This window comes from Lepus europaeus, chromosome 18, assembly GCF_033115175.1.
Source record: "Lepus europaeus isolate LE1 chromosome 18, mLepTim1.pri, whole genome shotgun sequence".
NCBI lineage: Eukaryota > Metazoa > Chordata > Mammalia > Lagomorpha > Leporidae > Lepus > Lepus europaeus.
Window position 1 is genome coordinate 15,206,356 of NC_084844.1, and position 13,418 is coordinate 15,219,773.

A 13,418-nucleotide genomic window follows, 5' to 3' on the forward strand; every position below is an offset into this window, starting at 1 on the left:
CTAGAGCTCTAATTCCCTGAATATCCCTCCTGTAGCTCTCTCCTCTCTGCCCTCTCCCTCCCCCACTGAGCCTGGAAAAGTGCTGTTTGCCCTGTGTTCGCTCCCCAAGGCAACAGGCCAGGCAGCAGGTGTGTGTGTTGAACAAGGCCATCTCCAGAGCAGAGTGGCTGGAGATGAGCTTTGTTTAAATATTAAAGAAGTCAATCATTAATCAGGCCTGGCTTGGTGCCCAGCTGCCCACTGTCTCCATTCAGGAGGGCCTGAGCAGGGGCAGGGAGAGCCACAGGACAGTTGGTGAGGCCGCCTGCATCTCAGGTGGGCAGCAAAGAGCTTTTGGGGGATGGATTGTGCAGCCCAACCTGCAGCAGGCCAGAGAGCTGTGCCAGCCAGTCACACAAAGCATAAGGAACTGCTCCAGGTATTTGCGAAAGAATATCGTCTACTTGAGAATGCGTTGTAAGGGGACTGAAGCAGGGTCCTTTTTCCAGCCACAGTGGAGACTCTTTGGGTGCTACAGCCCTGGCCAAGCTGGTAGCCCAGCTCCTGAACAAAACAAGGCTCTGGGCATGACTGGGAATAGGGGCTGGTTTGGAGGGACAGTCACAAGGTCAATAAAACCAGGCTTCCCGAGCCGCCGGGCGAAGGGCTTTGCTCTGGGACTCAGGGCACACGTGGCCTCACACACCTGAATTTGCAAACACAGTCACAACGCCTCCTGTGCCCAGATCTGCCACAGCTGCCCTCAGCCACAGTCAGGCCCTGTGCCTGCAGGCTGTCCCCTTCTCTCCCACCACCCTCTCTGGTTCAGCTGCTTCCTCCTGCCCCAGCCTCACCGGTCTCACTGGCTAGTCCCAGCTCCACCATTTAGTTCTCATCCACGGAGGCTGCCTGTGGTGCTGTGTGAAGATCCGAATGGTCAAGCCGATGGAGCACAGCACGAGCAAGAGGCAGATGGCCAGCAGGATCCACTGCCTTCTGGCAGCCTGGCGGGGTTCCACGGCCATACCCAGGAAGTAAGTGTAGGGCAGGGTGCTGAGTATGGAGGAGTCCTGGGCCAGTGACTGCTTCTCCAGGGAGTACAGCCTGCAGGCCAGCCCCAGGACCACGAGGACCATGGTCAAGCTCAGGGCCAGCAGCCCCCACTGCCAGAACGTGGCCTTGTCAGGCTCCACCTCCAGACCCAGGAATGCCGCTCTGCTTGAGATTTTTTCTGTTGGAAGGCATGAGAGTCCCCTCAGCAGGTGGACCTGAAGAGGGAGCCCTGGGGTCCCCTCTGGCTCTCAGGGAAGCGCTGACTGCTACTGGCTTTTTCCATCAGCCTCAGGCGCCTACTTGCCTCCCGAGCCACAGGTGAGGGTGTTGCCCCCGAAGGAGGGTGAGAAAGAGGAATAGGAGGAAGGGAAGGAGGAGATGGCATGGAGAAGGTACACATCCCAAGGATATGTCGGGAGGCAAGACACCCACCCTCTGCTCAGCCTGCAGTCTGGTTGGACAGTGTGCAAGGAAGCAACTGAGTTGGCGCTGGGGCATGGGCTGTGCCAGGAATGGCATAGCCAGCAGCAGTGGGCACACAGCAGCAGTGCTGTGTTGGTCAAGCCAGGCCATAGATGGACTAGGGCCTCAGGCTGGGCCAGAGCCGGGACCAGGGTCAGATGATCCAACCTTCAAAGGAGCAGCTGAAGTCCGGCCAGCCCAGCACTTCCCCATGCTGCACGTTCTCAGTCACCAGCCAGTTCAGCAGGGGCTTGAAGTAGGTCATGAGGGCCTTTGTGGACACGTTGGACTGCCCTGTCAGTTCCTGTAGGACCTCTGGCCAGGGCCTGCTCGAGCCCAGCTTTAACATGTCCCTGGGGGAGTGGAGACAGCTGTGAGGCAGTGTGGGGGTATCTGCTTGGACCCCCTCGGCACTCCCAGCCCTGGCACTGGAGCCTTGCCAGCCAGAATCTTCTCCCAGAGCTCACCAGTTTTGAAATAAGACTAACCTGGGCTGGAATCTCAGCTCTGTCCCTTACTAGCTGTGGGGTCTTGGGCAAGTAACTTAACTTTTAAGAGTCACAGTTTCCACATCCTTAAAGTGGAAATGCTAGGGGCCAGCGTGGTTGCAGAGCAGGTAAAGCCACCATCTGAAATGCCAGCATCCCTTATAGGCACCAGGTTTGAGTCCTGACTGCTCCACTTCTAATCCAGCTCCCTGCGAATGCATCTGGGAAAGCAGTGGAAGATGGCCCAAGTGCTTGAACCTCTGCACCTGCATAGGAGACTCAGAAGAAGCTCCTGGCTTCAGGCTTTGGATTGGCCCAGCTCCAACCATTGTCACCATTTAGGAAGTGAACCAACAGATGAAAGATCTCTCTTTGCAACTCTGCCTTTCAAATAAATAAATAATCTTTTTTTTTTTAAATGGAGGTGCTGGGGCTGGCGCCGTGGTACACTAGGTTAATCCTCTGCCTGCGGCGCCGGCATCCCATATGGGTGCTGGTTCTAGTCCCAGCTGCTCCACTTCCAATCCATCTCTCTGCTGTGGCCTGGGAAAGCAGTAGAAGATGGCCCAAGTGCTTGGGCCCCTGCACCCACATGGGAGACCAGGAAGAAGCACTTGGCTCCTGGCTTTGGATCAGCACAGCTCCGGCCATTGCAGCCATCTGGGGAGTAAACCAATGGAAAGAGGACCTTTCTTTCTGTCTCTCTCTATCACTGTTTGTAATTCTACCTGTCAAATAAATAAATAAAATCTTTTTAAAAAATGGAAGTGCTAACAGTTTCTACCTCCTAGGCTTGTTGAGACAATCAAGTAGGCACAGTGCCAGGAGTGCAACAGGCAGGCCACACATGTTTGCTGCCGAGCCAGCCTCACAGTGCCCACACCCGTACTGCTGTGGTCATGGTGCTTCTCCTGGCCTCCAGCAGGCACAGTCTGCAGCCCTGTTTCCTGCGGGCTGCTCAGTGTCGGTAGGTGGAGGCAGCTCTTCTGCCCTTGCTGCTCTCACAGGGAGGGCTTGGGAGGATTCCAGAGCCCAGCAGCACGGGAGGCGCTGTGCACACCACCTGCAGCGCTGCACAGATATCAGCTCTGCCTTAAGGCACACCCAGGATTGAGGGGCAGGGGACTGAGCTTTAGGCTTGGCACCTTGTACTCACAGAGGTGCGGGGGCACTGACGCCAGGGCCCCAGACTTCTCTGCCCCAAATCCCCCTGGGGAGGCAGTGGTGGGAAGATGTTGATGCTTCTCAACCTGTTCTCTGATAGGATCATGAAAGAAGTGGGGCCCGGAGGTCACCCTCCTGGGGTCTAGACTTACAGAACCAAGATTCAAGGTGGCAGTGCTGCTCATGGAAGGTATAGCCTCAGGCACACAACTCAGCTTCTTTACCCTCAGTCTCCTCATCAGTAAAATGGACCCCATGAATACTCGCCCCTCGCTGTGCTGAGGCATAAGCCCCATAGTGACGAAGGAGGGCTTCGTAGCTTGCAAAGACCCACACACATGGCTTCATGAACAGCCAGAAAGAATGAAGTGGAGACACTAAAGGTCAGTGGCTCCTGGGCAGAGACCACTGAGGAAGGATGTGGGTGAGAGCCCAGAGGAATGAAGGAGAAAAGCTGTCCCGGCAGGCCCTGGGCGCCCTGTGTACTCTGGCTGGAGTGGGACAGGGAAGTGGTGAGAAGGAAGTCCAGTGTCCCTCCAAGCAGCTGGGACAAGGGAGCAGTTCAAAGTGAGTTGATGTAAAGAAAACAGACGGCTGCTATTTCTTGCATGCCTGCATCTGGGGACAGAGGTCCAGCCTTGGTCCTCCGTATGACCACCGACACCACTGTTGCACGCTTCCTGAAGCCCTATCCCAGGGCTCCAGCTCCTCTTTCATGTTATCGAATGTTTATCCCATGGTCCGTTGCCCCCTGCTGGCCACTGAACATCTGGCCTGCACTGGTACCAGTAAATGGGTGCTGAGCGCTCAAATGACCGGTGGCCTGAGACCCGAGGTCAGAGAACAGAGAGAAGCCCTTACGTTCAGCACATGCAGAAGAGCTCAGAGCAGGGCAGTCGACCTGCATAAACCTTTGAGGTGTGAAAGAGGGAAGAGCAATGGACCAGGGAGACAGGAGTTATGCAAGACGCAGGCTTCCGTCCTGTGACCCTGTCTGGGCTGCTGGTTACAGACTAACTGCATGGTGGAATCCAAATGTGCTCATTAAATATGCAAAGCCTTCTAAAGCATGTGGCATTGTTAATCCACTGAAAGACAAGGGTAAAACTCAGGATGACCTTGACCCATTAGGGGAAGGGACCTATTGAAATTCAAAGAAGGAAAAGGCCTAGTCCATAGATGGACTCAGTGTCCCAGTGGCTGGAGCCCTGATCTTGGAACCAGTAATCTTGGGTCTAATCATACCAGGTCTTGTATCTTTAGACTGATGGAGGCAACAGGGTGACACATGCTGTGTTTTGGAATCAGCCCCAGGCTCAAAGCACAACTTTGCTTCTTGCTAGATGAATGACACATGATCATGTTACCTGTCTTACTTCAGTGTCATCAGCTGTTCAAGGTAGATAATATCCACTTTGCAAAGTCATGAGCTACTAATGGAAAACACTGGAAGAGCACTCGTCATGAACGCCTGGTTTGTCACAGTGAAAGCTTCACACTTGCCACTCGGGTCTTCCTCCTCCATCCAAGTGTGCTTCAGGACCAAAACCAATGCCACAGAAGCAGGCGTGGCTGAATACTGACGCCGAGGAAAAAGACTGGGGCATCAAAGTGGACCACAGACTCGTGAGAAGCATGCCAAGGAGCTGGCGTGAAAGCAAACTGGAACAGGCCAAGAACGAGAGGAGAGGTGGGGACAGCTGAGCGCGCCCAGGGGTGGGAACAAGGAAAGAAGAGAGGATTCAGATGGAAGATTGAAGGCTGAGGCAGGACTCTGGCCAGGGCTTTCCCTTGGGGACAGCTTCACTTCCTGTCCTGTGTAAGTGTGGATGTGCGTGCATGGATGCAAACAGCGCCTCTGACCACAGGGGGCTCCACAAGAGGCAACGGACTCCGAGTCAAGCAGTAAAGACTGCAGTCTGACCCTAGGAAGAATTTCCACTAGAACACAAGCTAGTGAAACTCAGTTTGGGGTACCCGGGTGATTAGTGAGGGGCACGGCTCCCCGCAGAGAGCTAGGGGAAGCTGAGGATGGGGGGCAGGCACTCACCCCAGGAGCTTCCCAGCTGTCTTGGAGTTATAGATGTCACACCGGTGCAGCGGGCCCACGTGGCCCGAGGCCTTGCAGAGCGCTTCGTGGAACTGGAACTGAAGCACAGTGCTGAGAAAGTACCTGGGAAGAGGGACAGGAGGGCAGGCTGGGGAGTGGGGATCAGGGCTGGGAAGCCCAGAGCCAGCCGGGCTCGGGGAGCTGTGACGTGTGATGGCTACGTCAGCAGTCAGCACCTGGGAAGAGGGACAGGAGGGCAGGCTGGGGAGTGGGGATCAGGGCTGGGAAGCCCAGAGCCAGCCGGGCTCGGGGAGCTGTGACGTGTGATGGCTACGTCAGCAGTCAGCACCTGAGCAAGGCTCTGCCTTGGACTAGTCCGAGAGCGCTCTCCCCTAGCCATCTTTATTATTTATTTATCCATTTATTTTAAAGTTTATTTGAAAAGCAGACAGAAGCAGAGACAGACAGATCTTCCATTCACGCTCCCAAAGCCTGCAACAGCTGAGGCTGGGCCAGGTCAAGGCCAGGAGCCTAGAACTCCATCCCGGTCTCCCACACAGGTGGCAGGGACCCAAGTCCTTGCGCCATCACCTGCTACCTCCCAGGGTGTGTATTAGCAGGCAGCTGGAGTTGGAAACAGAGCGGGGAGGCAGACCCACGCCCTTTGACATGGGACACAGGTGTCCCAAGTGGCATCTTAAGCATTGTGCCAACCCTCCCCACCTCGCCTTCTGATCCAAAGTCACCTCCACCCTCGCCTCCCGCTCTCTGCCCTCCGCACAGGATCTGATGCAAAGGCTCCAAGGAGTCCAGGGTGTGGCCCTCAGGAGGAGGTGGAGGGGTACAAGGTGACGTTTGGATCTAGGGCCTTCCTGGGGAGCCCTCCAAGCCCCCGAGCTGGCTGTGCCGCGGGGCCCGGCCCTTACTGTAGGTAGGGAACGCTGGCAGCAATGTGGAACTTGGCGCCTGGATCAAAGTCGTCCTCGGACCGAGGAACAGGTGGGCACAGGCCCTGGTACTTCAGCCTGGGGAGGGCAGAGATGAGGGCCTTGTGGGTGGCGCCTGGAGGGTTCTCTGGCCCTTTCCTGTCTGAGGAGCCTACATATCTATCAGAATTAGACCTGGCGCGCCAACGACACTTACTGCATTTTTTTGATGAGATAAATGAAAACACATGGCATCAGGAGCGGGTAGGATAACTGCTGTTCCCATGTCACAGATGGGAAGACCAAGCTCCCACAGCCGGGACTGGCCACAGACCCCGGCAACTAGAAGGTCTGGCTTTGCCTCCCCGAGCTGAGCTGGGGAAGTGACTGTCCCTGGGCCTCGCTGGGACATGTTGTCTGGCAAAGGGGACAGAGGGCCCTCTTGGGGATGAGACGCAGGCTTCGAGAAGGTTCTTTGTCATGGTGCTGGGGTCGGCAGTGGCAAGGGCAGCTTTCCCAGGGCTCCGTCTGCCAAGGCCCCGGAGGTCACCACACTCTTGCTCAGCCACAGGCTCTGTCCAGTGCGTGGGGGGGGGGCGGTCAGGGAGGATGGAAGGGCCCCTGCAGAGCTGCAGAGGCCGGTGGGGGTGTGTACGAAGGGGAGGAGCCCGAGGTGGGAGGAGCCCCGGGCCCACCTGAGGTTCCACCACTCTTGATTGTAGGTATCTTTCCGGATGGTGTTGTCAAAGACCCTCCAGCGAAACAGGTCCACGAGGTAGCTGAAGGGGACGAAGGCGACCTTCTCCAGGGCCATGCTCATCAGGAAGTTCACCTCCTCATCTGGGAGTGGGGACGGGCCATCAGGAGGTGGCTCCTGGCTGCACCGCTCCTCTACCCTTGCCCGGGGTCGGGGGTGTCTCCATGCCACCCCCACTCCCGGCCTCTTGGCCCCCATCACCTGTGTCCTCCACGCCCCCTTCCCTGGCCTCTGGGCCCCCATCTCCTGTGTCCTCCACACCCCCCACCCTGGCCTCTGGACCCCCATCACCTGCACCCTCCATGCCCCACCCTGGCCTCTGGGCCCCCATCACCTGCACCCTCCACGCCCCGCCCTGGCCTCTGGGCCCCCATCACCTGCATCCTCCACGCCCCGCCCCGGCCTCTGGGCCCCCATCACCTGCACCCTCCACGCCCCGCCCTGGCCTCTGGGCCCCCATCACCTGCACCCTCCACGCCCCACCCTGGCCTCTGGACCCCCATCACCTGCATCCTCCACGCCCCGCCCCGGCCTCTGGACCCCCATCACCTGCGTCCTGGTGCTGGAGACTGAGCAGGCCTCTGTTGAGCAGGTGCTTGTGCGAGGAGGCGGAGAGGGTGATCACCGACCCCACGGCCTCTTCAAAGGCTGGGTTGGCCCCTGCGCGGAAGGGTACGGACAGGTTCCTGTACTGCAGGAAGTACTGGATATGGCCCATCTGGTGGAAGATGGAGAGCAGGTCTTCTATGGTCACCTCGGTGCACTTCTTTATCCTAGGGTTAAAGGGCAGGGGTTAAGGAGCCGGGGATGCCCTGGGGAGAGTGAGGGGCTGCTTCATTCGGACCCTGTTAAGGGATTAGGTTCGCTCAAGCTGGAGAGCGGAAGGGCTTTGAGTGCTGTCCTTTCCCACTGCAGGCCCCAGCCCTTTGCACATCCACCCACCTCTCTCCTGTGTTCCACGTATACCGCCCCACCCGTACCCCTTGCCCACAGCTCCCGAGCCAGGCAGTGGGAGTGCGGTGTCAGCGCAGGCTGTGCGGGTGGTGGGCACCTGAAATCCCTGCTGTTGTAGAAGTCCCAGGCCGAGGCGTGGCACTCCACCTCCCGCCCGTCACTTGGCTTCTCTAGCATGGACTTCTTCCAAAAGTCAGCGGGGGTGGACAGCAGCCCCAAGGAGGTGAAGAACTTCTCAGCCTCCTCAAACATCTTCTCCGGATTCCAGTGCTGTGGGGAAGAGGGGTGCATGGGGGCACTGCCCTGCTTGCCCAGGGCTGCTGGGGCGGGCCAGCGGGGGTGGGGTGGGGTGGGGGAGGCCCAGCAGTGACCTGGCCTTTCATGATCCTTGTGATGTCCTCAGGGGGCTTCTCTGGGAAGGGCAGGACCAGGTCCAGGATGCTGACCCAGGACTGGGCCCACATGTTCCCTGGAAGGGCAGGGGCGGGGCTCAGAGGCTGCGAGAGGCAGTCTCTGCCCTCATGGAGGCCCAGCCCTGCCGTCAGCCCGGCCTTTACCCAGCAGGTGGGCAGGGATGGCCCCCCTCACATCGATGACCTCGGGCCCGTAGTGGCGGTGCAGGGCGCGGCGCACGTAGGCGTGCAGGTTCAGGTAGAGCGGCTGCAGCTCCTGGAAGAGCCGCTCCAGGTCTTGCTCCAGGGTGTCGGACTCATACTTGGCACGCCACATAGCCCCCATGTCCTTGTAACCTAGGACAGGGGCGAGGACTCGCTGGGCGCTCACCATCCCACCCTGCAGCCCTGGCCTCCGTGTTTTTATCTGTTAAAAGGAGTCCTACCTCCCCAGGCCGCTGTCCGATCAGAGCTGGAAAAGCACTTAGCTTCTCGCTGTGCTGCAAGGCCCTGCCCTCCCTCCCCCACCCTCCCCCAGGGCCCCCACCTCATCCCCAGCCCCGAGGAGCCCCTGGCTTCTTTCAGGTCTTCCAAAACAGGGGGTCCTTGGGGTCGGCGCTTCTGCCAGTTAGGGGGATTGGCTTTTTGCCTGCCTGGCTCTCACCCATGTTGCAAGGGCCTCCCTGATACTCATGGGAAGCTGGTCTCTCCCTGCACCCCTCTTGGCAGTGCCTTCCTCCTGGTCGGCAGCCCATGCGGCTCTTACTGGGGTTATGTGTGTCTCCCCTAACCCGACCTGTGCACCCCCCTTAGCTCCCGGCACCCGGTAGGAGCTGGGACACTGGGTCAGCGTCGGGGTTCCCCTGCCCAGTGTCGGGGTTCCTGCTGCCCCTCAGGGCACTCTGCAGACCACTCACCGTTGAGCTGAGCCGCCTTGTTGCTGAGCTGCACGTAGTGTGGGAAGTTGGGGCGCAGCTGGCGCCCCACAGCATCCCGCCAGCCTTGCCAGGCCCACAGCAGCTCCTTCTCGTCCCTTGAGTTGGCCATGATGTCTTCGAGGTCTGTGCCCAGGAAAGGAGCCATGTGGGATCCCCTCTGCCCTGCCCCCACCCCAGCCCCGCCTCTGCCCTGGCCCATCCTGGGTGCCCTTCCCCACTGGAGGGACTGGCCTGGGGCTCTCACCGGGCTCCAGGGGCAGGCAGGGCCCCTCATTCAGGCACACCTGGCCCATACTGTACGACGTCTCCATGTAGGCCAGAAGCTTGTTGTACTGAGGGAGCAGGTGTCACCCAGGGCAGGCCCGGGCCCTCGGCCGGCCCCCAGCTTGAGCCCCGCCAGCCAGGAGAACTGGGCCTGGCCGAAGCATCTCTCCCACCCTGCCCTCCTCCTCCACCAAGGAAGGTTCTGGGGCTGCCTCCCCCTCCCTCCTGCCCCAGACATGCCGGCTTCCCCTCCAGGTCTGGCCCCCCCCGCCTGGGGAGGGGGAGCATGTGCCTGGAGGCCAGGGGGCTCCGTCCATCACCTCCCAGAGCTCGTCCTTGGGCAGGGCCGCCTTGTCTATGTCCTTCAGCTTACTCAGCATTCGCTTCACGGCCGGGTCCTGGAATTGGCCGGTCTGGAACAGGCGGGCCCGGGTGCCGAAGAAGGTCAGGAACTGGGACCGCTCCACCTCCCTGTGCAGCTGGAAAGGGCGGGGCGTGTGTGTGTGTGTGTGTGTGATGGCGGGCAGGGGAGGGGGAAGGGTCCCGCACTGAGCCCCAGTGTCATGGCTCCCCAATGTTCAGGTTTGAAGATTTGCTAGCAGGCAGGGGGAGAAAGCCTGGGTGCTGGAAGCCAGGAAGTGATGGCCGGCTTCTGACACGCACCTGGGGCTTCCCTCTTCCCTCAGCTCTCAACGGAGGCCAGGAGGTGAGTTCCCCCCACCCCCCACCCCACCCCAGCAGGGGGAGGTGGCACCACACCATCTCCTCCTGATTTTTCCTGGTGATGTTGGTGGCATAGTCCCAAGCGGCTTCCATGAACTGGTTCAACACAACCTGGGCTGTTTGATCATAGAACTGCAGAAACAGCTGGGCCTCGGTCTCATTGTAGAACTCGTCTGCGGGAAAGAAGGAGGCATCATGTGGTCCTGGGTGGGGGCCTGTCCCCGCCGCCTGCTGCCCCCGGCTCGTCCCGTGCTCCTTCGGGTCCCAGCCGCACCTAAGCTTGGGTCAGCCACAGTGCTGAACGGTGGCAAGAGCTGTCCGTAACAGTAACAGAGGAGCGTGAGGAGGGAAGGTGCAGGGCAAGTCCATCCTGTTCCCATGACCAAGAGAACAGCAGTGCTGGGGCCAGGCTACGGGCCAATCAAGAGCCGGCTCCATATTGTGACATCAGGGGCCAAAGGGTCACCAGGAGTGTTAGAACTGGAAAGCCCTCAACCGCCTTCTGCTCCAGCTGTCCCCATTTTACAGGTAAGGAGACTGAGGCCCAGAAGGGGCAAGTCAAATGGCCTGGTTGACTCAAAGTCAACAGGCAAAGAAGGGCAAGGGACTTGGGTAGACATCTCTCTGAAGATCTAGGACATGTGGGACGGTGTGCAGTAGCACTTACCCCTGTGGAAATGCAACCCAATCCACATGGCATGTCCCTTTACACCCGCTAGGGTCGCTAGTTAAAAAAAAAAAATAGAAAAACAGTGTTGGCCAATGTGAGAAGAAGCTGGAACCCTTATGCACTGCTTACGCACTGCTGATGGGAATGTAAAGTGGCCGAGTGGCATTTCCTCAAAAAAATTAAACAGAATGATCACATGATCCAGCAATGCTACCCTCGGGTAGACACACAAAAGAACGGGAAGCTGGTCTTGGAGAGATAGTTGCACTCCTGTGCTCACAGCAGAACTATTCGTAATGCAAAAAAAGGTAGAGACTCAAATGCTCATTGATGGATGGAGGAACAAAATGTGTGTTTAATACAGATCATATGTATATAAAATGGAATATTGCTGGGTTTTAAAGAGGAAGGAAGCGCTGATACATGCTGTAACATGATGGAACCTTGAGAATGTTGTGAAATAAGCCAGACACAGGGCAGTGCATACAGTCCCACCTGCATGAGATACCCAAAGTGGTAAAACTCAAAGCAGAACAAGGTTCTGCAGGCTCCGGGAGAGACGGGAATGAGGGGTCAGTGTTTAATGGGCACAGGTCCACTGTCAAAGTTCTGGAGACGGCTGATGGTGAGGGTTGCATAGCAGTGTACTAAATGCCACTGACTCGCACGTTTTAAAAAGCGATCAGCAGTGGACATTTGGTCTAGAGGCTACAGTGCCTGCCTTCCACATCAGAGTGCCTGGATTCAGGCCCCAGCTCTGCTTCTGACCCCAGCTTCCTGCTAATGCAGACCCTGGCAGGGAGCGGTGATGGCTCAAGGGATCGGGTTCCTGCCGCTCACCGGGAGACTTCAGCCCCCAGCCCAGGACTGCTGCGGCCATTGGAGGCGTGGCCAATGCATGAGAGCTCTGTCTCTGTGTCTCCATCTTTGCAGCCACCATGAGGAGGTTTGCAAGAACCATTTCACAGGTATGAATATTCAGCCTCAAAAACTGAAACAAGGTTGACTATTGATAATGATAATGTACTGTGTGTTTCAAAAAGCTGGGAAAAGGATTCTGAACATTTTCATCACAACAATAAAGGTTCAAGATATGCTTGCTCTGATTTGCACACCATGAGGTACCCAATAAATATCACAATTTTTTATGTGTTAATTCAAAAAAATAAGTTTAAAGGAAGAGCTTAAAGAAAATCGCTGAGGGCCAGCACTGTGGCATGGCAGGTTAAGCCTATGGTTCTCGCATCCCATATGGGTGCCCGATCAAGTCCTGGCTGCTCCACTTCCAATCCAGCTCCCTGATAATGTGTCTTGGAAAGCAGTGGGGACAACCCAAGTTCTTGGGTCTTGTGCCCATGTAGGAGACCAGAAAGAAGCTTCTTGCTCTGGCTTCAGCCTGGCCCGGCCCCAGCTGTTGTCTTTAGGGGAATGAACCTGCAGATGGCAGATCTCTATCTCTCCCTCTTCCTGTGTGTAACTCTGACTTTCAAATAAATAAATAAAAAAAGAAAATCGCTGGGCTGGCGCCATGGCTCAACAGGCTAATCCTCCGCCTTGCGGCGCTGGCACACCGGGTTCTAGTCCCGGTTGGGGCACTGGATTCTGTCCTGGTTGCCCCTCTTCCAGTCCAGCTCTCTGCTGTGGCCAGGGAGTGCAGTGGAGGATGGCCCAAGTGCTTGGGTCCTGCACCCCATGGGAGACCAGGAGAAGCACCTGGCTCCTGCCATCGGATCAGCATGGTGCGCTGGCCGCGGTGGCCATTGGAGGGTGAACCAACGGCAAAGGAAGACCTTTCTCTCTGTCTCTCTCTCACTGTCCACTCTGCCGGTCAAAAATAAAAAATTAAAAAAAAAAAAAAAGAAAATCACTGAAGGTCACCTAAGTGGTAAGGGGGAGAGGTGGGATCAGGCCGAATCCAAGCTGCTTGATTCACTCACAGTAAAGCCAGGGTGTGGTGGGGCCTGGGAGAGGGTTGGGGAGAGCAGAGAACCTGAGGCTGGCCTCGGGGAGAGCTGGACACAGAAGAGGGGCAACAGCAGGTGCAGTGTGGGGAAGGCTCAGTCGTCAGTGCCACCAGCAGAAACAGCTGGCCCGGCCCCTCCTGCGGTCACCATCTCGTCTTCCTCTACCTTCTAGCTAGACCTGGCCTCTCTCCACTCACCCCCAGCAGGCAGAGACAGGAGCCTGAGCCATGGCAATAGTTCAAAAAGTGTAATGGACCAGGCTGCTCAGACTACTGCAACATCAAGTTCTCTGCCTGCAGCCTGCAGTTCAGTTCTTCGGGTGCTGAGCACTGGAGACCCCACACTGCCCGTGGGCTCTGCCAGGCAGCATGGAGCTCTGTTCACATAAATAGGAAAGGGCGCTAAGTGACAGTGATCTGTGTGTGCCAAACAGCTTCCAAACATGAGCTCTGAAGGGCAGTTGGCAATGCAAGATCCTTTGGTGGCAGAAACATGTTTATAAACTCCATTGTCTTACTTACCCGTAAACTTCCACCTCTTGTGTAACCCAAAATATCTCAGCGCCACACCCTGCAACACACACACACACACACACGCATACACTCACAAGGCGGCTGGACACTGCTGGGCACAA

The 13,418-nt window shown here is 57.5% G+C and overlaps 1 protein-coding gene across 1 annotated transcript; it reads right to left on the minus strand.

Moving 5' to 3' along the window:
* Positions 1 to 845: 845 nt before the first annotated feature.
* LOC133746789 (angiotensin-converting enzyme-like protein Ace3) lies at positions 846 to 10,530 on the minus strand. Its single transcript, XM_062175042.1, has 14 exons — positions 10,425 to 10,530; positions 10,187 to 10,323; positions 9,748 to 9,906; positions 9,408 to 9,495; positions 9,143 to 9,286; positions 8,391 to 8,582; positions 8,205 to 8,302; positions 7,931 to 8,103; positions 7,429 to 7,652; positions 6,818 to 6,962; positions 6,123 to 6,221; positions 5,197 to 5,319; positions 1,663 to 1,847; positions 846 to 1,210 (listed from the first exon to the last, which is right to left on the minus strand). Exons 1-14 carry the CDS (start codon positions 10,528 to 10,530, stop codon positions 846 to 848), a joined length of 2,238 nt encoding a protein of 745 aa, XP_062031026.1.
* Positions 10,531 to 13,418: the final 2,888 nt, after the last annotated feature.